The sequence below is a fragment of the Mesocricetus auratus genome, unplaced genomic scaffold (genome assembly GCF_017639785.1).
Source record: "Mesocricetus auratus isolate SY011 unplaced genomic scaffold, BCM_Maur_2.0 Super-Scaffold_100041, whole genome shotgun sequence".
In the NCBI taxonomy this organism is placed as follows: Eukaryota; Metazoa; Chordata; class Mammalia; order Rodentia; family Cricetidae; genus Mesocricetus; species Mesocricetus auratus.
In genome coordinates, this window is record NW_024429218.1 from 234,150 (window position 1) to 259,230 (window position 25,081).

General features: G+C 43.1%; 1 protein-coding gene and 1 long non-coding RNA gene across 6 annotated transcripts in view; one reads left to right on the plus strand and one right to left on the minus strand.

The window, feature by feature from the left end:
* The window catches only part of LOC121135689, a 43,128-nt gene extending 25,744 nt beyond the window's left edge, over positions 1-17,384 (plus strand). The window contains exons 1-3 of one of the 2 annotated variants that reach the window (XR_005872786.1): positions 14,594-15,074; positions 15,257-15,369; positions 17,047-17,384. This is a non-coding gene — a long non-coding RNA (uncharacterized LOC121135689). Of the gene's footprint in view, positions 1-14,593; positions 15,075-15,256; positions 15,370-17,046 lie in introns of those variants that run through there. The other variant, XR_005872787.1, reaches the window with a different exon arrangement.
* The window catches only part of Large1 (LARGE xylosyl- and glucuronyltransferase 1), a 459,671-nt gene that overhangs the window by 30,543 nt on the left and 404,047 nt on the right, over positions 1-25,081 (minus strand). For all 4 annotated transcript variants that reach the window (XM_040734825.1, XM_040734828.1, XM_040734827.1 and 1 more), the window contains 2 exons: positions 22,635-22,790; positions 3,554-3,717 (listed from right to left, as the gene is read on the minus strand). In XM_040734825.1, coding sequence (XP_040590759.1) covers positions 3,554-3,717; positions 22,635-22,790 — 320 coding nt within the window. The remainder of the gene's footprint in view (positions 1-3,553; positions 3,718-22,634; positions 22,791-25,081) is intronic.

Consider the following 25,081-nt stretch of genomic DNA (forward strand, 5'->3'; position numbering starts at 1 on the left):
GGGGCTGGGGGACATAGTGGGGAGGGTGGGGGCGGAAGGGAGGGAGAGGGAGGGAGCTGGGATTGACATGTGAAACAAGATTGTTTCTAACCTAAATAAAAAAAATATTATTATTTAAAAAAAGAAACTACCCAGCATCTGTTAAGCTTGGATGTGTGTAATTTGAAAGGGAGGACTCTATGGTTAGTGTTTGCTGCTAGTACAACTAAAGCTGGAGCTTTCTGTAAGAGATTACAAGACAATGAGTTGCCTGATCACTGTGGCCCAGGTCAGTGATTCTCCTGCTGGCAGTGGGTAAAGGCTTGGCCAATATTACTGTTGGTAACAAGTGTGTACAAAAGCATGGGCCTGCACTGTAAACCCAGCAAATTCTGCTGTCAGTTTGTAAATCCTAAGAAGCATGGAGATGAACACACACACACACACACACACACACACACACGAAAGAGCAACTACTATTTTCTTTTTTTTTTTTTTTTTTGGTTTTTTACGAGACAGGGTTTCTCTGTATTGTTTTGGAGACTGTCGGTCCAGCCCGGCCTCGAACTCACAGAGATCCACCTGCCTCTGCCTCCCGAGTGCTGGGATTAAAGGCGTGTACCACCACCACCCAGCTGAAACTACTATTTTCTTATATCACTACTTTTTCAGCACTTTACATTATCTTATGCTGTAGGTTCCAAGAATAATCAATGAACATGACTTGAAAGTATCATCAGACTTCATACAGTAATTCTGAAAAGGGCCACGTACCCAACTCAAATCCACATGTCTCAGAAATAGTACAGTTGGGCAGAGTGCAGGTCTTTCTTTCCACTCTTTATTATCTCTAAATGCCTATCATCATGTCACAGTTAGCGTCAGCTATCAACTAGATATGGCATAGAGTCATCCGAGGGATGCTCAATTGAGAAATTGTACAGATCAGATTGGTCTGTGGCCATGTCTATAAGGTATTATCTTGGTTGATGATTGATGTGGGATGGCCAGGTGACAGTGGGTGGCACCATTCCTAGACAGGTGACCCTTGGCTATATAAGAAAGCTATTTAAGTATGAGCCTGTCTGTAAGACAATGAGAACAAGTAGTATTTATTCCAAGGTTTCTGCTTTTAAGTTCTTGCTCCAATTTTCTCAATGATAAACTGTGACTTGGAAACATAAGCCAAATAAATATTCTCCCTCCCCAAGTTGCTTTTGATCAAACTGTTTTATCACAGCAAGAAAAAAAAATACACACACACACACACACACACACACACACACACACACACACACACACAGAAGTTTCCAGAAGGGTATTCAAGTCTACCCAATGGTTCCTGACTGACAAGGGCTTCAACAGATTCTTTCATTCAACCCTAAACAGAACTCTATAGGACAAGAATTTTAATCCTATTTCATACAAAAAAATAGAAATCTAAGATATTGAGTGAAATGCCAGAATTATCAGAAGGAGATTGAGGAAGTACATGAGACTTGAGATAGAGTTCTTTGTTCTTAGGTTTAGTGCCTTCTACACAGTACACACATTAATATTCTGTGCACTCAGTTGAGGAATGTACATCAGTACAAAAAACTAGGCTGGCATACTCTCATGGTCATTATAACTTTATGGATAATTGCTGTAATAGCATCATCATTTCCAGATAACAGCAGATAAGGAAACGGAGTCTTAGAAAGGCAAGATGACTTGTGCAGAAAGTTAAACTCAAGAAGGTGAGAACCATTGAGAACAGTGTCTATCTCCTAAGGCCAGATATTGTGCATAGTGATACCAGCAGTGTGTGTGTAAGTCACAGGTGAATGCTGTGTGTTTTCCTCCATATTTCTCTCTCATATTTTCTGAGAAAGGCACCCACTTCTATTAGTTACACTCAATAAGTGTCATTCCCAGACATCAATGACATGAAAGTTCCTATTCAGTCATGTTTTCGGATGTTTTCTTGTGAGTTTCTGCATGTCTGGCTTCTTGTTCCTTCAGATTTACACATTCTTCATCTACTCAAGACTAACAATGGACTTTACAGAACACTCCTTGTGTGCCTGGTCCTGTTCTTAGTGGACTGACTCACATCATTCTTAGATCAATCTCAAGGTATCTTCATTCACGTCCCAGACAGGAATGCCAGGCAGCCCAACAGGCAGATCTTTTGAAATGAGGCAATATGGTGCACAGAGCACAAGGAAAGGGCAGCCACTGAGGGGTAGGTATGACTTAAGAGGAAGTTGCTCAGCCAGTATGAGGGTCAGCTATGCAAAATGGCTAGGGACATTATCTCTGTGAACTTAGGGCTTCAAATTCATTCACCTCCTGTAGCCAGTGAGGCTTGCAAAATTGTAATAGCTGGGGAGACGGATGGCGCAGCGATTAAGAGTACGCACTCTTTTGCGAGGTCCTGAGTTTGGTTGACAGTGACCACATCAGGCAGCTCAAAACCATCTGTAACTCAGCTACAGGTAATACACCCTTTCCACCATAGGCCCTTTGGACTCGCTAGTTCATCTGCCCAGAAAACTACTTTCTTCAAAATCGGTATGTCTAGATTTCTTCCTTGCTTTTTACATCTCTACATCTATAGATATCCCTTTCTCAGAAATATTTTCCCCAATGACATTATCTAAAGAAAATCTCCAACCTGACTGGCATTATCTAGCCCAGTCCCTTAAAAGCCCTTATTACAGTTACAATATTACTTAATTGTTTATGGATATCTATATTCCTGATCCTGGGTCAAACACTCCAAGCTGTAAACACAATTGGTTTGCTATGAAGCCTGGATATGAATTTGTTTAAAAAAGTCCCATTGTGACTCAATTTGTTCTATATCATAGTTGACAACCAGCCTATAAGACTGTAATTGAGAAAGGGCCAGCATAATAGCAGTGCCACTGGGAAAAGCCCAGTGAAGGACTGTTACATTGGGACATGTGTGAGGAAAGGAAAATGCCTTGTTTTGCTGGGACCACAGTGGTAGTATAAATAAGAATGTCACCCATGGGCTCATATATCTGAATGACTGGTCACCAGGGAGTGACACTTATTTGGGAAGGATTAGGAGGTGTGGCCTTATTAAAGGAAGTATGTTGCTGGGGGTGGGCTTTGAGGTTTTAAAAGCCCATGCCAAGCCCAGTGTCTCTCTTGCCTGCAGATCAGGATGCAAGTTCTCAGTCCTGTGCCTACATTAATGTCACCATGATGATCGTAGAGTCATCCTCTGAAACTGTAAGCAAGCCCTCAACCAAATGCTTTCTTTTGAAAGAGTGGACTTGATTATGGTGTCACTTCATGGCGGGGATAGAGCAGTAACTAAGACAGCCATGGAGGCTGCAGTGTGTAGCCTCTTCAGTATGGCCTTACTCCTTGCTATCCTCAAGTAACACCAGCACCAAAGTAGGCAACACTGCTGTGCAGCACTAGGGAGGGCCCTAAGATGAACTTCAATGGGCTTTATGTTCCAAGCCGAGGAGACCATCTCTCATCCTCTGTTGTTACAGGGGGTAAAGAATATCAGCTATGGGGACTGTGTGGGGGGTGAGGACATTGATCATACCTGTCCATGGAAAGCTGAGCGACCAGGGTAACGTCCGTGTTGTCAGGAGCAGGCTGGAACTCATAGTGCAGGAAGTACAGGTGGGTTCGGTGGACAGTGAAACGCTCTCGCCGGAACTCATAGCACAAGTCATCCTCATCCAGCTCTGACAGCTGCTTCTGAAGCTGCACAGGAAGAAAAAGGCTTGGGGACGGGAGGAAAGGCACCACGAAGCCTGCCTGTGGTTGTCTGTCCTTCCCGAGTTGGTAGTTTAACACAATGAACTCCCATTTTATTTCTTGAGCCATCACTCTAACTTCAAAAGGTGATCAAAAAGGCAGACACCCTCTCCATAAGAGAGATGAGCCCTCTTGTGGCCAAGAGAGATGGTGATGCTTACTGAAAAACAGCCCAGACAAATCCTCACAAACAAAACAGAGGGGTTTCTGGCAAGTCAGTTAAATGGTGGTTTGGTTTCAGTTAACCCAAAGGAGATACTTGTAGATAAGGAAATTCCAAATGGTAAAGGTTTCTGAGTGCTTTTGTCTTCCTGGAGCTACACACTTCAATTTTTGGGACAGGTATAGGAGAGAACACCCAAGCAAATGCATTGATGACACAAAACTCTTCCCTTTATTTGTTTTAAACCTAAATTTAGTCATGTCAGCCTCTTTCTATTTTACCTTTCCTAACTCTATGAAAGTCTTTCTTCATTAGTAGAAAAGTATCTGTCATTCTATTCCTCTTTGCTAGCTCACCTGCTGAAAAGAGTAGTCCAACTTACTAACAAGGAGTTTGCATGGCTACAGGTTCCCAAACTACTATACTCCCTTGCTGTTAAATCCCACAGTATCACTACCATGTGAATGATGATGTCTGCTTAATGACAATGTCTGGCAAAACGTATCTACGACCTGACAAAACAATATCTACAGCAATGGAAAGAGATTAGTGTGGGCAGGGTGTGGTGAGTGGCTTGGATAAAGACATAAGAGATTCTGGGATATGACATACATCATCACTGTGTGATGTGTTTGTGTGTGTGTGTGTGTGTGTGTGTGTGTGTGTGTGTATTTTAAATCTGAGTGCACACATTTGTGAATGCTCATCAGGCTACAGCTTTGGGCAGAGAAGACGTAGTACAAGCAGTTTGCACTTCAATAAAATTAAACTTAAAAAAAATAATATTCCAAGGTTCACACAACTGGCTCTGGTGTCTGTCCAGTTTACTTCAGCCTTCTCTATCACATAATATCATACATTTGAATATAGATTCAAGTTTTCATGGCTGGACTTATTAGCCTGTCTGAAAGTAGTAGACTGGTTTTCAAAAAAAAAATGTGTCCTTTTGAAAATCTCTAAACTGATAGCATAATTCACAAGAAAACACATTAACTGTGTCTCTCAGTGTAGCCTTCTGCCAGTGAAGAGCACTGTCTTTATACATTATGCCACTGTAATATTTCTCAAGAGACTAGCAGTGGCACACACGCCACTGTAAAGTAAAGGGTAATTTTCCTCCTTTCCTCCTCCTCTCTGCGGCATGGCCACACTCTAGAGTGGCGCTTACTAAAGCTGTTAGTCTGTTTCTTTGTTCTTAAAATCTAGGCTGAACTTGAGAAAGGTTTTTGTTACTAGAATTCAGGGGAAGCAATGTCCTCCTATTCTGAGGCTAGACTCCAGAGGACATAGCCAGGAGCCAACACTACGGCTAGCCTGATAGGAGAGGACAGACACCTGTGGCTGGTATACTTTCCTCAGGTGCCTACATGTGAGCAAACCCAGCTAATCTCAGCAGAATTGCTCTAATAAATACTTCCTCTAGAGCACTGGGGTACAGGTTGTGAACAACAGGTAGCATATAATGTGCTATCGGCACTTAATGGGTGGCACGTGTTCATTTTGGGAGCCCACAAATCTAGGGACAGTTTACTTTCTAGGCCCTGTTTGTCAAATGCTCAAAGGTTCACCAGATGCCCTTGTACAACCCAGGCACAACCACACATTTCCAAATGATCCCTGGGTCCAGTGGAGATCTCATGATCTGAGACACTTCTGGCCACTTAAGGGATATAATGTAGAATAGCACTCTCACTCCATCAATGATTCTATGTATGACATGACCCCCTTTGATATGAAAAGTACACCTGGTGACTGGCACAGACAGCTGTCCTACCCATCACCTCAGTCCTCTTCAGGCTACTAATGCTTCTCAGAGTTGATTTTCCTTCTGCCTTTCTGTGACTTCCTTGAACATCACCTGTTTCCCTCTTGGCAAAGAACTCCGTCAATGGACTCTTTTCTACCCTGTATTTAGCCTTCAAGACAGCATAGGTGTTTCTTTTCTGGGAGATCACTGCAGGCCCTTCCAGGAGCTGCTCCATTTCTTCTCTAGACTTGAAGAGTTGCTCCCAAACTCCATTAAGCACTTGCCAATTTGAACTGCAATTATTTAAAGTCATCCATTAAAATATGGTTCCCACTTTATGCCTAGTGCATAACAAAAAACTCAACAGCTACAGGTTACATGAACAAAAAAGATTTGCTGAGCACAAGATGAACACCATCTCTGTGATGGCCTGTCCTCCAATTTTCCTTTGTTTCCTCTAATTTTATTCACAGAAAGTAATCAATGAGTTTATCGTTAAGACTATTATTTTCACTATTTGCATTCAAGGCTCTTTGATGACAGAACTGGTTTTAGAAAGCAAGCAGACACATTGCAGGTGCTCGTCTTTTTCCACATACTCTCAGGGAGAGCCTTGGAAACCTCACCTAACAGCAGAATGAGCAGCTTCAAATTCCTGAGGTCCCTTAGGCTGGTCACATTTGGGTCCATGTGTACCCGTCACTCTCTAGGAAGGATGCTAATTTGGTCTCGGGTAAAGATTCTGACACAGTACACAGACTAAGGCTACAGGAGTGGATGGCTTCTTATTAACTTTTCTGAACTCTGATTTCCTCAAGTATGAAGTGGGGAAGTAAAGGTAACTACAGGGGATGGTGGGAGATGTTGCATGTGCACAGTGCAGATCTTGGAGGCAGGGGGTAATTCATTCAATATCACCTGTTAAAACCACTGGGAAATAAGCTAAGTCCCTGAAGACAACTTTAGGCAGGGGCATACATTAGGGAGAAGGTTCAGGTGTTAGATGAGACAGGGTATCTGCTATCATGTGTATTTGTGTGTGGGTGGGTGAGCAGGTATGCATGCACGCACATATGTGTATACAGAAGACATCCTTAGTAGCAATTAACTTTGATTTTTGAGGTAGGGTCTCTCACTAGGACCTGGTATTCACTGATTTTGCTAGGCAGGTCAGCAAGTAAGACACTGGAGTGTTTCTGCCTCCTTAGCACTAGGATTAAGAGTGTGTGCCACACACATGGCTTTTCACATGGCTACTGAATCAAACTCAGATCATCAAGATTGTTTTGCAAACACCCTAAGGACTGAGGCATATAATTGCTCATTTTCTGTCCCACCATCTACCAAATAATGACACAAAGACTTATTAATAATAATTATGAAAGCTTGGCCTTGGCTTAGGCTTGTCCCCGTAGCTCTTATAACTTAAACTAACCCGCTTTTATTAATGTATGTTTTACCACGCTGCTTTTTACCTTGTTTTCATTCTGTATGGCCTACTCTCTCCATGTCTCATTGGCATCTCCACTGTGCCTTGAAATTGGCATCTCTCTCTGCCTGGAAGTCCCACCTATGCCTCCTGCCTAGCTATTGGCTATTCAGCTCTTTATTACACCAATCATAGAAATATATCTTTACACAATGTACAAGTATCCCACAAAAGTCACAAGAGAGGCATCTCCCCAGCCTGGTCCCTTTTAATTTTTTTATGTGTGTAATCATTGTCCAGAATCATATGCATGCTTGGTGCCTATGGAGACCAGGAGAGGGCATTGGATGCCCCTGGAAATGGAATTGCGGAAGGATATAGACTATCATGTGGGAGCTGCTAATTGAACTCAGGCCCTCAGGAAGAACTGCCAGTTTTTTTGATCACTGAAGCCATCTCTCCAGTCTCTCTTCCTGATTCTTGAATGACAAAAATATCAAAAAAAAATGAAACTAAACTAGAATATGCCTAGAAGCCATTGTTCCCTCCCAGGAGGAATTTTTATCAACTAATGCCTTCCTTTCCTCTCTCTTGCACACTGTAGTTGAACAGATTCCCATTCAGAAAGAAAACATTTGTAAACTCCTTAAAGGAGTAGGGTTGACTTTCTCTTCCCTTGGTTTTCTTTGTGGCTTTAATGTATTAACAAAGACACTTGGCTTCTGCTTCTGTGGAGAGAAGGGAGGAGTATGCAAGGATGTTTGAGGATGCTTGCATGCGAACTTGTGGAAGCAAACATCTTCCTTTGATGAGTCTCTGAATAAGTATGTTACTCTATGTGGCAATGATATTAGTGACCAGATAGTAGTATATATGAGGACTTTATTTCTCTTTACATGGACCAAGGGAAAAGAATTATCAAGTTAATGGCTCTAGGAAATACTTGCTAAAGCACCCCTAGAATGAATTCTAAAGGCAAGAGCTGTACCCCATTCAAATTAGAACCCCTAAACCCAAGTACCTTGTAAGTTATACTAGCCTCTGTTGGGATCAATGATTACTTCATGATAAGAAAGGGAGTGGCCATCAAGAAAAGTGCACCCAACTAGCTCTGGCGGGGAGGGTTCGCTTGCATTTCTGAAGCATGTGTCCTCTTTTATAAAATTCATGATATCAGCAGTATGTGATTCATCTGAATCCCAAGACCACTGATGGCCATCATTGTGCTTATGGGAGAGGGCCTAGAAGGTGTTATTGTCTGGCTGCCACACGGGTATACTAAGGCACATCTGCCTGTGAGACTCCAAGGCACCCAGATGCCAACTGAGTGTTAGTATTTCCTTTACCATCATCACCATGGAATGCACCTATACTGATATGGATAGAGCAAATGCTCAGTGCTGGGTGTTGGCTGCCAAGTTAATGTTTCTGGGTGCACTGACTCACATTCTAGATTCCTTAGGACACATCTCTTATTCAAAGGAAAAAAACCAAGGCTGCTCTACGGACCTCCAGACAGGAAGGCTTCACACTTCACAAATACTTCTTTCCCCAGAATGGATGTGAGCTTCCAATGGGATAGTAGAAAACATAATATGCCTTGAACAAAGCAGGCAATTAAAAAGAAAGGTATACATAATAAGCTCCCAGCAAAAACAAACAAATGAAACCAACTAGAAAATCAGTAGAAGGAAACATTACAAAGTTAACAAAGACCTTTCTGTGAGTGACAGATTCAAAGATAGATTTTATTGTTTCTATATACCTTCCTGTAGTTAAATTCTCTGTAATTTTCCAAAATGAGCTAATGCATGTAGGTGTGCTTTGTAAACTGCAGAGTGTTGCATGGACGTAAACAATGATATTATGATTGCATTACTTATCTTTTCAAATTCTAATGTAGGCTGACTTTTGCTGACCATATGGCTGATGTTGTCTCAAGAGGATCCAATTGCATAAGTACAGTGTCTCCTTCACCCAGGAACCCAGCAATGTCCCCAGGGAGACACTGGGCTGGAGGGAGGGCTTTCATTAACAGACTTAAAGGCTACTTGCACCCTGTTCTCTAGTCACAGAAAAAAAAAAACAGGGCTCCAGGCAAGTGAGTGACAGAAACAAAAGATGTATCTCTCCTGAGGGGAAAAAATGCATTTGCTAAATTGTTTCTTTTGGCAGCCAGCTGAGGCACAGGTAGAATTTAACTCAAGGGAAATGGCCCTTTAGGCAGTTTGCCCTTCTGTTCTGCCTTCCCATTCCTAAAGACGATGCTCTAGATTTGCCTTTGAGGTTCTGAATTGATGGCTGGACATGCCTGAGGGTTCAGTGGAAGTGTGGTCCCAGCTCTAGGTAAAGGGACTTCTCTTCACAGTAGGGTAAAGAAACAGAGTGAGATTAGGGTGATAGCTGGAATTCAGAACCACATAACTCTAACCCTCATTTTCTTTTTTAAAATTATTATTTCTATTTTTTATTTAAATTAGAAACAAGCTTGTTTTACATGGCAATATTTATTTAAATCAAAACAATCTTATTGTACATATCAGTCCCAGTTCTCTCTCCCTCAAATCCTCCTGTCCCTCCCCCCACTAGACCCTATCCAACCCCCCAGGGAGGGTGAGGCCTTCCATGGGAATCATAAATCTGTCACATCATTTGGGGCAGGACCTACGCTCTCCCCCATGTATCTAGACTGACAGAGTATCCCTCCATAGGAAATGGGTTCCCAACATTCATTTGTGCACTAGGGATAAATACTGGTTCCACTGCAGAGACACCATAGACTGCCCAGCCTCCACATTCAGGGTGCCTGGTTTGGTCCTATGCTGGTTGCCCACTGTCAGATTGGGGTCTGTGAGCTCCCACTTGTTCAGGTCAGCTGTTTCTTTGGGTTTCCCAGCCTCATCTTGACCCCCTTTGCTCATCATTCCTCCCTTGTTGTAACTGGATTCCAGGAGTGTGGCTTAGTGCTTAGCTGTGAATCTCTGCTTCTGCTTCTACCAGTTACTGGATAAAGGCTCTATAGTGTCATTTAAGGTAGCCATCAATCCATTATAGGGGAAGGGCATTTAAGGTAGCCTCTGCACTATTGCTAAAATTCTTGGTTGGGGTCATCCTTGTGGATCCATGGAGATTTCCCTAGTGTGAGATTTCTCATTAAACCCATAATGGCTCCCTCTATTAAGATATCTCTTTTCTTGCTCTCCTTCTCTTTTCTTCCCCCAACTCCACCTTCCTGATCCCTCATGTTCTCCTCTCCCTCCCATTCTCCTATCCTCTTTCTTCTACCTCCCTCCCCCTCCCTGTGTGCTCCCAATTTACTCCGGAGATCTTGTCCCTTTCCCCTTCTTCCGGGGTCCATGCATGTCTCTCTTAGGGTCCTCCTTGTTTTCTAGCTTATCTGGGGTTGTGGATTATAGGGTGGTTATCCTTTGCTCTATATCTAATATCCACTTATGAGTGAGTACATATCATATCTTTCTTTCTGTGTCTGAATTACCTCACTCAGGATGGTTTCTACTAGTTCCATCCATTTGCCTGCAATTTCAAGATTTCATTGTTTTGTTTTGTTTTTTCCACTGAGTAGTACTCCATTGTGTAAATGCACCACATTTTCTTTATTCTTTGGATGAGGGGCATCTAGGTTGCTTTCAAGTTCTGGATATTACAAAAAATGTTGCCATGAACATAGTTGAACAGACACCCCTGTCGTATGAATGTGCATCCTTTAGGTATATGCCTAAGAGTGGAATTGCTGGATCTTGAGGTAGACTGATTTCCATTTTCCCGAGAAACCACCATACTGATTTCCAAGGTGGCTGCACAATAGAGGAGTGTTCCCCTTTCTCCACATCCTCTCCAGTATAAACTGTCATTGGAGCTTTTGACTTTAGCCATTCTGACAGATATAAGATGGTATTTCAGAGTTGTTTGGATTTGCATTTCCCTGATGGACAAACAATCAAGCAGGTGAAGGAAACAATTCTAATCCTCATTTTTAATGGTACCTTAGGACCTTAAACAAGTCACATTCCAGTAGTAGAACAAAGGGTTTGAGCTTCACAAAGCATCTTTGGAAAATCAGCAGGGTGCCTCTCAGTCCTGTCTTTTTGCTGATGGCTTTATCATATGAAAGGTTCAGCCAAGTGTTCAAGGCCATGTGGTCAGTGAACAAAGCAGCTGGGACTGAACCTAAGGACACGTTCTCTAAGCTGTTGTAGTCTGCGCATCTCTACCATGTCAAGAAGAGTGCAGCACATCCCTCTCATGTCAACACGAGTAGTCTCTGAGGTTTTTCCTAGCTCTAATGATTCTGTGCCTATGTAACAGTGTCATTTCTTTCCTAATTGTCCTTGGCAGAGTTACTTTGTCTTCTTCCAGGAGTTCTAAATTCTAAGGAAAAGACACACCAAAGGCTGGGCTTGACAGTACACTGGGTAAGGGGAGACAATCTCAAGTTTGAGGCCAGCCTGAACTACATGGTGAGACAATGTTTCAAGGGAAAAATGTTTAAGTGCACTTAAAAATTAAGAGATTAACTGCTAAAAACTCTTTCCTTAAATACATACATCAGGAGTTGGTCATGGGGGAACAGGAAGTTGAGGGGGGTGGGGGTAGAATAGGGGGAAGAGGGAATCATAGGATCGAAGACAGATCAGGCACCAGAGTGACCTCGAGTGATCTAAAGGTATAACATCAATTGGCAAGCTAAGCAATAGTGGAAGGACCACCTCGAATGCCCATTCCTGATAATGAACTTGATGTCTATAACTATCCGGGAGCCTTCATCCTGGGACTGATGGAAGCAGAGGCAAACACACATCTAAGCACTGAACTGAACCCAAGGAAACCAGTGACAGAGAGAGAGGAATGATGAGCAAATTGGCAAAGAATGGGCTGGCAAAACCAGCAGAGACAGCTGATCTGAACAGGGGAGTGCTCTTGGACCCCAGACCGACAGTGGGGAGGCCAGAATGGGACTGTACTGGACCCCCCCAAATATGAGTGTCAGTGAGAAGGCCTGGACAACCTATGGGGCTCTGAGCTGTGGATCAGTGTCTATTCCTGGTATACAATCTGTCTTCATGTGCCTATAGCACAAAGAGAGATGCTCTCTCAGCCTGGACTCTTAGGGGAGTGCCTTGACCCTACCAAGAGTAAAATGATAGACTCTAGACATCCCCTATGTGGAAGTATGTGGCAATAGGGTGGGAGGGAGGGTGGAAGGGGAGTGCGGGAGGAGGGGAGGGAGAGGGAACTGGGATTGACATGTAAAACAAGCTATTTAAAATTTAAAAAAAACTAACGAAAAAAAAATACATACATCAGAATATCTGGTGCCTTCAGCTAATACCAGAATGTCCTTATTTTTAAAATCTGTACATCAACTTATACAAAAGATGTGAATGGTTACGGTGTTTAAATTGCAGCAAGTATGCAATCATGAAATCTCAACAATATGGATGAGTTAACAAGATCTGCATAAAGGCAACATATCTAATCTAAGTGGTCATCTCTAAACACATGTGCATAGGAGCAATACTAAGATAAATGCGGCCACAGAAGGTTGTGTATGCAATACTTGTGGGAGCACACACACACACACACACACACACACACACACACTGCTGTAATTACAGAAGAAGAGGTGATGGATCTAAGAGTGAGCAGGACAGGGGAAAGGGAGGAAGGAGTTGGAGGGGAAGAAGAGTGGAAATGGTATGTATGCCATTGGTTAAAAGGGCCAAGAAAGAGCACCCTGACTTGACCCTGAGACCAGGGTCAATGAAAAGGACACCCTGACCCTGACTTGACCACAAGACTAGGGAAAAAAAAAAGTAAAGAACATACTGCCCCTGGATTGACCCCAAGCAAGAGACCAGGGCCAAGAAAACAAAATCAAAAGCAAAATCACTAATCCATGAGTTTCAAGATCAGGTCACAGAATCCCATCAGTCCCTGAGCTTGCCCCAAGATCAGGCCATATACTCCCTACAATCCCAGGATACCTGAGAAAGTCACCACTACCACCCATTCCAAGAAAGTCTATATATAACACATGTCTTCTGTTCCTTTCTCTGCTATTTCATGCCTGAACAGAAGTAGCCACCCTCCCAATAAATCTCGTTTGTGAAGTTTGTTATGTGGTTTGACTCTGTGGTACTCAGCTTCTGATACATGCCCTTCAGGGAAGTAACACTTGCACTGGGGAACACCTCCACTCTGTCACCAGAGCAGAGTTGTAACACTTGCATTGGAGAAGCCTTGCAGCCCAGAGCTGTAACATTTACAAAATGTACTTATGTGTTACACACACACACACACACACACACACACACACACACACACACACACACACACACAGACAGTTGTTGCCCCAGAGATTTGTTTAGAGAGACTGGGACAACACACTTCAACTCCTGAAATCTCATTCAAGGCTCTCAAGGCTCTTCTTCTTTGTCGTTTCCATGAAGTGGCTAAGTTTTCTTGAAGCACACAGACACGGAAAGAAACTCACTAGCTCACTATCATCTGCTGTGTATATTAGTTAACAAGTTTCAGGTACTCTGGGCTGTTTTACTCAGGAGACCAACCTGGAAGCCACTTTCAGTCTTTCATGGCCACATTCAAGTACGTTCAGTGAAGGTTCAGAGGGCACTCTCTGCAGTCCCTGGCTAAAGTTGGAGGAGATAGAAAAGGAAAAGGCATGGTCTTCTCATCTTTCCCAGATACCAGCATTAACTCCTATATCACACACAGTTAGCAGCCTCTTATTTCATATCAATCTCTAGGCTAGAGACAAACCTGAGGCTTTTGTTAATGCATTTCAATGGACCTTGAAGTCTAGAAGGAAAGGCAAAGAAGCAAGTCAGCTACTTATATTTTGGTTATGTGGCTGGTATTGGAACCCATGACCTCCTAGGTGCTAGGCAAGCATTCGGCTACTCTGCCTCACAGTTTGAGAGTCAGTATGGCTATGAATAGAACTTGATTTGGGGGGAACAGGTGCTGGTGTCACATTATTATAAGCTACCTACTAGCCTTCAAGATTGAAGCAGCTGGTCATTTTATGTTCACAGTCAAAAGAGAGCAATGAATTCACGGGAGTGCTCAGCTTTATTTCCTAATTACAGAGTTCAGGATCCCCTATCTTGGGAATGGCACCACCCAGAGGGTGAGTCTTCTTACCTCAGAGCAAGATAATTCCTCACAAGCATGCTGCAAGGCCCATCTCCCAAGGGACTCTTGATTTTGTCAAATTGACAGTACTAGCCATTATACTGCCTGAACCTATTTTGTCCTTGAAGTCTATCAAGTTCATATCCTTGACTCCATTTTACAAGGAATTACAGAAATTTAAACTGTTCACATTAAATCCTACAGACTTTTCATGGGGCAGTCTTATGAGAAGACAGAGAACTACCTGAGTATATGAACAGGACCATGGAAGCCATGGGAAGTAGGCTCTGTACAAGGTGGGACTGACCTGGAACTAAAAAGTCAGTTACAAAGGACAAGCCTGTACCTAGATATCTGTCAACAGAGTCTCCAATCCTAGGTTCTTCTTTTCATCTCCTCCTCTGATCTAACTAGCTACACTGTGATTTTTAAGGCTTTGGGGAACCCTTGTTGAACTTATCTTTAGGGCTCCGAGAGCTGTCCATACTGGGCTCTGTTGCAATTGTGTGATTGACAATCTGCTGGCTCAGGTACAGTAGCACATTCAGATTTCCCTCGGGGTTTCTCTGGGGTACAGATGTTTCCACACAAGCCATCTGTTCCTTGTCAGTGGTGAGCAGAATGACATCACAAAGTGTTTATAGAATCTGTTTATATGTGCCTTATTTTTAACTTCCAAGTGAGCCACGCTGCTGCTGCTGACTTTTCCTCCTAGTGGGCTTAATATCAGGGACAGAGCTTCGCAGATGGCCAGTCTATCACCTTCACAGAATAAGGGATCTGAACTTGTAAGCCTTCTTCATTTCAGAGATGATGTGATGTAAGACCTCAGAGGGACTGGTGTCTCAGATAAGCTTTTCCCAACTCACATAACCAGAACTTCCTGTAACAGAACTTAGTCCCGGGGACACCTTAACTTTTAGCCCTCTAAACATGGCCTTCATGGATTAAATTAATGACTATTTTACAGGTGAAAAACAGAAGCTCATATGAAGATGGAGTTTCACTCAAGATATAGGTCTATAAGGGGCTAGATTTCTTCATGCCATACTCTAGAATCATTCTGGCAAATGTACATCTCAGGTAAATAACTGTTACAGTTCTTATAGTTAACAAGAATAATTAATAAATGGTTGGCAGGCACTCTGTTCATAGTTGCAGATATTCTGAAGGAGAAAAAGCAAAGCTGGCGTCATGAATTGGGGCTGGAGAAATGGAGTGGATAATGTGCTTCTTACATTGGGAAACGCTTTTTTTCCTATTAAAGGTAGCTCTCCCACCAAGGCTCAATATTCCATAAAACCCCTCTATCTTGTAATGTACTTCTTTTAGATTTATTGTTATTTGACTCTCTCACACCCTTTCCCTACCACTGTGGAGAGCTGCACCATGCTGCGCCTTAAAGATGGCGCCGGCTTCCGCCTTCACCATCCCAACGGTGAGTGCTCTCGGTAACAAACAACTCCTTATTTGGCCTGCTCCCATCCTGCCAGGATCACGCCATGATCATCAGACGGCTTACGCATGCTACTGAGCCTATGGCTTGCGCACACGTGGCTGTTCAGAGTTGGCTGGCCTCGGCTATTTAGGGAGAAGGAGGGGTTTCTCCCGCGGCTGCCTCCACATTGTTCATCAGGGCCCTGAATAAACCGCTTGTGAGAAGGATTACTGAGTCGCATCTTCCTTGCTGGTTGAGGTGGTCATGACATACCACCAATTATACAACTGAATCAGATTGAAAGGTTGAGCACTCACTAATGAGATGAGTCCCAGACACCTCCTTTGTTACAGTGGAAACTTAATGAACGTCCTGTCTCAGTGTAGCCTGATTTGAATCATGGTGCATATTTTATTTTGCCAAAACAAACTGCTTTGCCAAGTTTCTTTTGCTTTGTATGACACAAAATTATTTTTTCCCACACAATGTGAGCATGAGGACCCAAATTCAAATCCTAGGTTCACACATCAAAACAAAAAAGTCTTGCATGATTACATACATGTGTAACTATAGTACTAGAAGGATGAGGCAGGTGGATCCCTGAAACTTACTGACCAGCCGCTGCAACCAATTGGTGAGCACCAGGTTCAATGATAGACTATCCTCAAAGATAAACTGAGAAATGGTGGAGGATGCACCAATGTTGACCCCTGGTGGTGTATACATGTGGACATACACGAATACACAGAGACAGACAGACAGACAGACAGACAGAGAGACAGACAGACAGCACACACACACACACACACACACACACACGGATGCCATGAGTATATCAATTGGTGCAAACGCTATGAGGAAAAATAGAAAGGGACCATGGAAGTGAGGTCATGACAGGAGGAGTGTGATTGGGGGATACTTTTAACAATTGAAGGGTCAGGGACTGATGTAGATGAGAGCTTGATATCATCTTTCAGTCAGCCATCACCCTGTTCTGTGATTTTTAACTCTCTAAGTCTCCATTTCCTTCTCTAAAAAATGGAACCAGTAATGAATGCTTTGCAGGGTTCAGAGTAAGAAATCCTAAGAGAAATAAATGGGGAGTGAGTTGTCATCATCATGTCATGTCTAAATCTCCACCTCCACAGGGGAGTACCATCCTACTTTGGAGTTTTGGCCTTAGGTAGACCTAGGCACAATGCTGGTCTTATCATTTGGGAGTTGTATGACTTCAATCCTGTGGCACATGGAACAAGCCTTAAAAGATTTCTTTCTCATTGTGGATAAGATAACAGCTATAGTTTCCTTTTCATTCCCTGAAGGAAACCTAAGCTCCCAAAATTATTAGAAAGAGGATAGAGCTCCTGGAGGAGCACAAACAGCTTCTGTAACGCCAGAGATTCAATCATGGGGTGCCCGGCAGCCTTTCATAGTTCCACCACTCGTAGGAGACAGAAATGGATGGCCCAGTGTGCTGACGTGGAAGGAGCGCAGTTACCAACTACTGACATCTGCTGTGGCCATGGATGAGAATGCTGTCTGCAGGTGCTGACCGCTGCCCATAACTGCATGCAAAGTCCTAAATCATTGGTATCTAGTATTTTTTCCTGTTTTGCTGTTAACAGTGGATAACTCCTTTACCATGGGTCTCTCTGAAATAAAGGCCTTTGCATGTATAGGTTTTGTTTTGTTTTGTTTTGGCTGCCAGGGAAGTGAATGCAAACAGGTCTATTCCTGAGGCTGATAAACTGCAAGTGATAGTTGTCAGAAAAGAATGTGCAGAACTAGCAGCCCATGGTTCTAGGCTATTTTGTGTCTGAATAGATGGTATCCTTCCTCTGACCAATCCTCTGTCCTCTTCAGCCTCCAGGGAGCAACCAAAAATTATAAACTGCTTCAGTTTATTTTAGTTACTAATGTAAGGGCATGTCCTTTACTGGGTTCCATCTAAATTGGTAATATCTAGCTATTTCAAGCATTTTTAAAAGGCAAGCTTCTTTTGTCAGCAAACTCCTGGATGAAGCAAAGCTTTCTTGATAAGAGATACTTATTGTAATGTGCAGTTCTTAAGAAGAACTGCATGTTCTGGACTGACAAGCAATAGGGAGACATGCTATGATCAATGCAAGGCTAGATTGCCCTGAGGTTTAACTGCTCTGGAGGACAGGACTCTGGTTGATGGGTTCATTGTAAAGGGGCTGCTTTCAAGTTAAAAGGAGGGAAAGTTTCTCATCTAGAGAGGGCCTACAGTGGAGAATCTGCCCGGGAGGTGGTGAGATCCCTGTCTTTTGAGGATTTCAGCAAGATGCAGAGAACAACAGTAGCTCTCACCAGCTTTGTTCCATGGAGCATCAATCAGGGTTTGTTTCCTGGATATGCCTGGGGGATAGGTGGCAATAGAAGAGGGAAAGAAACGATAAGGTCAAGAATTCTCATCTCCATCCCTGCTCCTAAATAACTACAGGTAGCCATGTATGTTATGAATCACTGCATTATGTAAATGAATTCACTGGTTCCAGAGACAGATGCCAGCTATTAGGCATAACTGTTTTGTCATATAGGCAGTCCCCTGGCTGGATGCTGTGCTCCTTATGACCCAGCTCCTTGCTACTTCTTGAACCGGCTAGTTTTATGTCAACTTCACCCAAGGTAGCGTCATCTGAGATAAGGGAATTTCATTTGAGAAAGTGGTCCTGTAAGAGCAGGTTGTAGGTAAGCCTGCAGGGCATTTTCTTAATGAGTGTTTGATGGGAGTGGGAAGCCTATTGTAGGTGCTGCCACCTCTGGGTTTATAAGAAAGCAGGATGAGGAAGCCATGGGGAACAAGTCAGTAAGCAGCACCCTCTGTGACCTCTGTATCTGCTCCTGACTCCAGGTTCCTGCCCTGTTTGAGTCCTGCCCTGATTTTGATGATGAACAATGATATGGAAATATAAGCCAAATACACCCTTTCCTCCCCAAGTTACTTTTTGTCATAGAGTTTCATCACAGCAACAGTAACTCTAACTAAGACACCCTGAGCTGACTTACTTCCATTTATTTATTTATTTGTTTGTTTATTTATTATTTTTGGTTTCAGTACCAGGAACAGTCAAATGACCCATTCTTCCTGCTAAGGTGACACAATTTGTATGCTTTATAGAGAGACTTCTAAGGGACTCCACAGGTTTGTTTTTCAGTCATTCCTCCAGTAGACATGTTAATTAAACCTGATGTCTATTCACAGAAAGACAGTCCCCTTCAGCCAAAAGTTAAATATTAATGCATGCAGTGTTCCTGCAACCAAGGCCTCTTTGGATGTTGTGCCAAGAAACACTCAGAAAAGACAGCCCTTTACCATTGATCAGATGCCAAACACTGGGGCTAAGAGCATTTGTGGGACTTTGCTGAGGTTGTGCGTCTAAGAAATGAAGGTTGCTAATCTCTGGAGGGTTCACACCCTCATCATCACCTCTGAAGAACCAGCTGAGCAGTCATGAACGTGACACCCTTTACAATGCATGTCTGCCTGGTCTCTACTGTGTGTTCTTATATAGTACACACTGCTAGTTATCCAATCTTCAGATCTGAGCTCCTGACTATGTCTGGTGCTGCATGCCTGCAATCCTACTACTTGGCAAGCAGAAGAATCACATGTTCTGGTCTAGCCTGGACTACAAAGTAGGCACAAGGCCAGTCTGGGAAACAAGCAAAACTTTACATCTTAAAACAAAAGTCAAACTTAGCAAAACAAAGAGACTGGGGGTGCAGTCATAGGATGTTTGCCTAGCATGCATGACACTCTAGTTTCATTTACAAATATTGGGGGAAATACATTTTTAGAAATCTCACTTCCTTCAGTAAATCCCTCCCACTGAAACTCTTAGTCATGCCTGTTTTCCCATGAACCCTCAGAGCACTACCATCATGCCGGCACTTGCCATCCTGTGAAACCTGTCTGCATTCCCTATGAGACAAGCTCTGTGAAATCACTAGTCTTGTATCTGTCAACTCGGTGAGCATCCACAGGGTGGAGGATTCAATCTCGAGGTCTGTATAGTCTGCCATGGAACCCGTTTCCATCAGGAGACTGAAGGTCAAGCAAAGTGGGTTTTGGCTGCTTACTCCATTCTCACAGCCATCTGTGCACTGTTCCAGCTCTGACGACCTCTTCCTACAGTTCAAAGCATCAGCTTTGGACAGGACCCTGGATTTCACTCTGCCCAATTGTTTTTTTACCTCACCTATGCCATGCTGCAGAGGACGAGGTGGCTGGGCTTCCCAAAGAGCTGGGTCACTAGGAGTGCAATGTCTACAGATGATTTCACCATGCAGCCCCTGTCACTGGTGGGTGACTCTGCTTCCAATTTAGCTAACAAAGGCACCTGCCTGTCTGGATGACCTCCTGCCTTCATGAGTGCTAACTTTTCATTCCCCTCCTGTCCTTAGAATCTACAAATAAATTCAACTGAGCTCTCCATTCCTGCTGCTCCTGGCCAAGTTCAACACCATTATCGTGTCTTTACCTGGACAGGAGCATAGTCTCTGTTCCAGTCTTATCTCTTTTATTCTGTTCTCTGCATTGACTTCTGTCAAATGCAAATGTAAGCAAACCTATAAAATCATCTGGCTTTAGCCCAAACTCCCAACCCAACCAAAGCCCTTATGCTGCAGCTTGCAGCAAACAATACTGTGGAACATTAGTCAACACCACACTGCTTTCTGCCTCTGCCTGTTTACTTACTTGCATTTCCTTTTACCTGGTGCTTTCTTCTCTCTATAATTGTTTACTACATTCATTCCGTGAGCATTTACCATGTGCCTGGTTCTGGAGGAGTGGATTTGAAAGGACAATGGTTCAAAGCTTCAAAATGTCCAACCTAGAAGTCTGATATTTGGGGTGGGAAAAACTATGAAAGAAGAAGTCTATGTAATTGCAGATAGTAGTGTATGCTCTGATGGAAAGAAAAGGAGATGTGTCACAGAATTTGACTAATTTGACTTAAGGGGTTACTCTGGGTCTCTATTTAAATGAGAACATTTAAACATAGGAGGCAGAGACAAGGCAGTGGGAAAGTACACATATACAGGGCCAATGGGGAGTGTAGCTGGTACATGGCACTTGGTGGAGAAAGGCCGGGGGGGGGGGGTAAGTGCTTAGAGCAGGACCTAAAGAGTCCGGCTTCCCTGCTTCACCAGGAGTCGTTCAGTGGCAGCTTGCATATGATTCAGTGTCTAATATCTACCACAGAGCTCTGCCAACCTCTTAGATTTTACATATACATAATGAACAATCAAATACAGTTTCAGGTTCTGAGAAGAGCTTCATCCTCTGGCTGCAGGAAAAGGAGGAGGCAGATAGCTTTTGAGGCACTTAAGGTTAACACTGAGAACTCAGGAATGGGTAGACAGACACAGATGGGAAGTGATGGAAAAGAGAGTTTGCACTGGGCATTTGGGAGAAAACTCCAAACAGGCATTTACCAACAGTAATGAGAACAATCTCTGATTTGAACTAAGAGAAAAGCTGAGGGAAATAGGGTGAATGGAAACTGTGCTTCTCAGAGCCTGAGACATTCAGGTGCTCTCTGGCTTCCCTTTGCCATTGCCAGCAGTGAACGTAGAGACTGAGAAGGAGTCTAGGAGAACAAGGAGAGGAGCTGGAGCAAGTAGCAACCTCACTGTGATCAGTTACTCCATCAAAGGCCAGGAAGGTCTCCTGACCTTCTCAAGGAGCCTAAAAGACCTCTCAGAACATCTAAGACAGCTATTAAAGTCTTGCCAGTCACGGAGGGAGATTCTAGATTCAGATATTTTTTCATTTAGTTTCCAAAGGACCTTTGTCAGCTCACATGTCCGTCCATCTGGCTATTACCTGCTGTGTCCTCCTCTCTCTCTCTCACCCACTAGTCCCTACCCTGCTCTCCAAACCTCTGTGCCTTTGCACCAGGTATGTCTTCTCCAGTTGGCTTTCTTGTCATTTAGGATTCAGTGCCACTTTTACCTTCTCATCTGTTGGCTGCTCCTCAAAGAAGAAACTGCCTGGCTTCCCACTAGTCATTGCTATGTAGCATTGGCTATTAATTATTTTTGCTCTGTGAATTTGTAAAACTTCATAAAACTGCTTGTTCATTGGAACATGGAAGTTGGGGTGACATAAATCTGTGTTCCTGGTCCATGGAAACTAAAAATGACTCAAGAACAATAAACAATATTTTATTCCCTTTAAGATGAGACCTGTGGATTTTTTTTGTGTCAACAAACGTAATAGAGTTAAACTCAGGTCAGCTTGAACTTGTTCCTGTTGCCTGTGGCTACCATGCTTTTTTCCTGTATTCTAAAGAGTTCAGTGTTGGTCACAGGCAGCATCATTGCTTGCTCTGTTACTATGGGCAACTTGCTTAATGTTTCTACTTGAACTTTTTCAATAGTAAAACAAGTACTCAATGAACAAAAATGAGCTATAGCATATGAAAAAATAGGAAATAGCAATAGCAAAAAGAGTGCACAACATCTCAAGCTATTCCTGTAACTCTTTATTCAATACTTTCCTTGCCCAAACCAACTGGGAAGGAGTCAGGACCTATAGAAGTCTCCTTCTCTGTCACCCTGGGCTCCACCCAATATGTATGCCTTCATCACAAGCTTGGGAATTTACTGATCATGAGGCAGACAATGCAAACTTGATGGATCCTTCTGCCTGGAAACTCACTCTGACCCATTCAGGTGAGCTAATGTCTCCTTCCAAGTTCATATTGATCCACAGGAAGTGACCAGATGATCTGATCATTGCCTTATTGGGCCATGGATTCCATGACAGGTAAGGTGTTCCTCAGGGTCCAGCCCTGAGGTGACTGCAGAACTCAAATATTTTCTAAAACAGACAAAGGAGAATGTGGCCAATCTCTCCCACTATTTGTAGAACACTTACATTTTCACTGTTGACATCTGTCTCGCTGGGACAGCCAAACAGCTCCCGCCGCAGGAGGTTGCCATCATACTCCAGGAAGGTCAGGTAGAGGTTTCGGAAGAATTCTACGTGTTTATTCTTCACACGGAGCTTCTTGGGGGAGTTCCAGTGGATGACCTGAAGGGCAGAAAAGAGACTGACAGATTGTGATGGCCAAACAGCACAGGACTCCATGGCTTGGGGCTAGAAGACGTATGATCATGGGTCTGCAGTTCATCCATCCATCCATCCATCCATCCATCCATCCATTCATTCATTCCTTCTACATTTTTGGCAGAGTGGTAGGGAACCAGTGCTGGTGATGGATCAAATCTTGCTTCTGTCATAAGCTGTCATTTAATCATGGGAAGTTCCCTTATTCTGTGTCACAGGTACATTCACAGTACTTGTGTATGCTGTTATTAGACTTTCATCTCTGGGATCCTCCAGCTCTGCAATGCAGAGGCTGGGATCCTTTGATCAGGAACTCTTTGGTGATGCAGACGGTCCAGGAGAAGGACACTTGGGCACGAGGAGGGGAGACATGGCTTCTCTCTGGGGGTTCCTGGTACTGAGAACATCACTTGGCCTCCTTCTCCCACCACCATTGGTACTTCCTTCCTTTCAATAATCCATGACACAGATTTCCCAACACTCACAATATGCTCCACAGCTCCTACTTCTCTGTCTAGAGCTGCCGCCTCTAACGTTGGTGACCTCAAGGGTGTGATTTTGAGTTCTCTTCACCTCTCCTCTCTGCTCTTCAAGCACCACACTGTTAGTCACCCTCTGTAACTTCTGACTTAAGTTTTATTTCAGGGCCTGTTTCCACTTCTAAACATGACATTCCCTCTTTCAATAATTAGTGTAGTCTCTGACAGACTTACAGAACTGCTACGAAAAGTAAACACATTAAATCTGGCATTGGGTAAGCATTCACGAAAATGTTGGCTCCCTTGGCAGTCTGCCAGATTGATAGATGTCCTAAGGTACATGGCAGCTGCACAGAGAATACTTACAGCCCAGCAACAGGTAGTTGGAAGGCACAGTGGAGGAAAAATCATGGAAAAGCAATAGCTCTGAAACATTCAATAGGAACATGAAGGAAGGTGCCTCAGTTGGGGCTTAGAGGAGAGGAACATGGTTCCTGGGCTCAAGTGAGTCATGTGGGGAAGGCCATGCTGAGGCATGGGGTTGGGGAATCCAGCTCTACAGAAAGTACTAGAAGGAAAACCTAGATCCAAGGAAGATAACTACATTCAAAAAGACACAGGCAAGATATAATCCCACTCTACAAAACACCAAAAGAAAAAGGGAGAAGAAACTACACAAAATAACTTCACTAACAATAAATCAAGTACAAACAAGAATCATCAATCAATGGTCATTAATATCCCTCAATGTCAACAGCCTCAACTTGCCTATAAAAAGACACAGACTAGCAGAATGGATACAAAGATAGAACCCTTCCTTCTGCTGCATACAAGAAACACATCTCAACATCAAAGACAGACGTTACCTCAGAGTAAAGGGTTGGGAAAAGATCTTCCAATCAAATGGTCCCAAGAAACAAGCGGGTGTAGCAATCCTAATATCTAACAAACTAGACTTCAAATTAAAATCAATCAAAAGAGATGAAGAAGGACACTTCATATTCATCAAAGGAAAAGTACATCAAGATGAAGTCTCATCTATGCCCCAAATACAAAGGCACCTACATTTGTGAAAGAAACACTACTAAAGCTCAAAATGCACATAAAATCTCACACACTAATAGTAGGAGACTTCAACACTCCGCTCTCACCACTAGACAGGACCTCCAGACAGAAACTTAACAAAGAAATAAAAGAACTAATAGAAGTTATGACCCAACTGGGTTTAACAGACATCTATAGAACATTCCACCCAAATACAAAGGGATATACCTTCTTCTCGGCACCACTGGAACCTTCTCTAAAATTGACTACATAATAGGAAACATAGCAAATTTCCACAGATACAAAAAAATTGGAATAACCCCCTGCATCTTATCAGACCACCATGCATTAACATTAGAATTCAACAATAACACAAATCGCAGAAACCCTACAAACTCATGGAGATTGAACAATGCACAATTGCACCATCCCTGCGTAAAGGAAGAAATAAAAAAAGAAATTAAAGACTTCCTCGATTTCAATGAGAATGAAGACACAACATACACAAACTTATGGGACACTTTGAAAGCAGTGCTAAGAGGAAAGTTTATAGCACTAAGTGCCCACATGAAAAAACTAGAGGACAGTCATACTAGAGAATTAATAGCACAGCTGAATGTTGTAGAACAAAAAGAAGCAAACTCACCCAGGAGGAGCAGATGCCAGGAAATAATCAAATTGAGGGAGGAAATCAATCAAGTAGAAACCAGGAAAACACTGAGAAGAATCAAT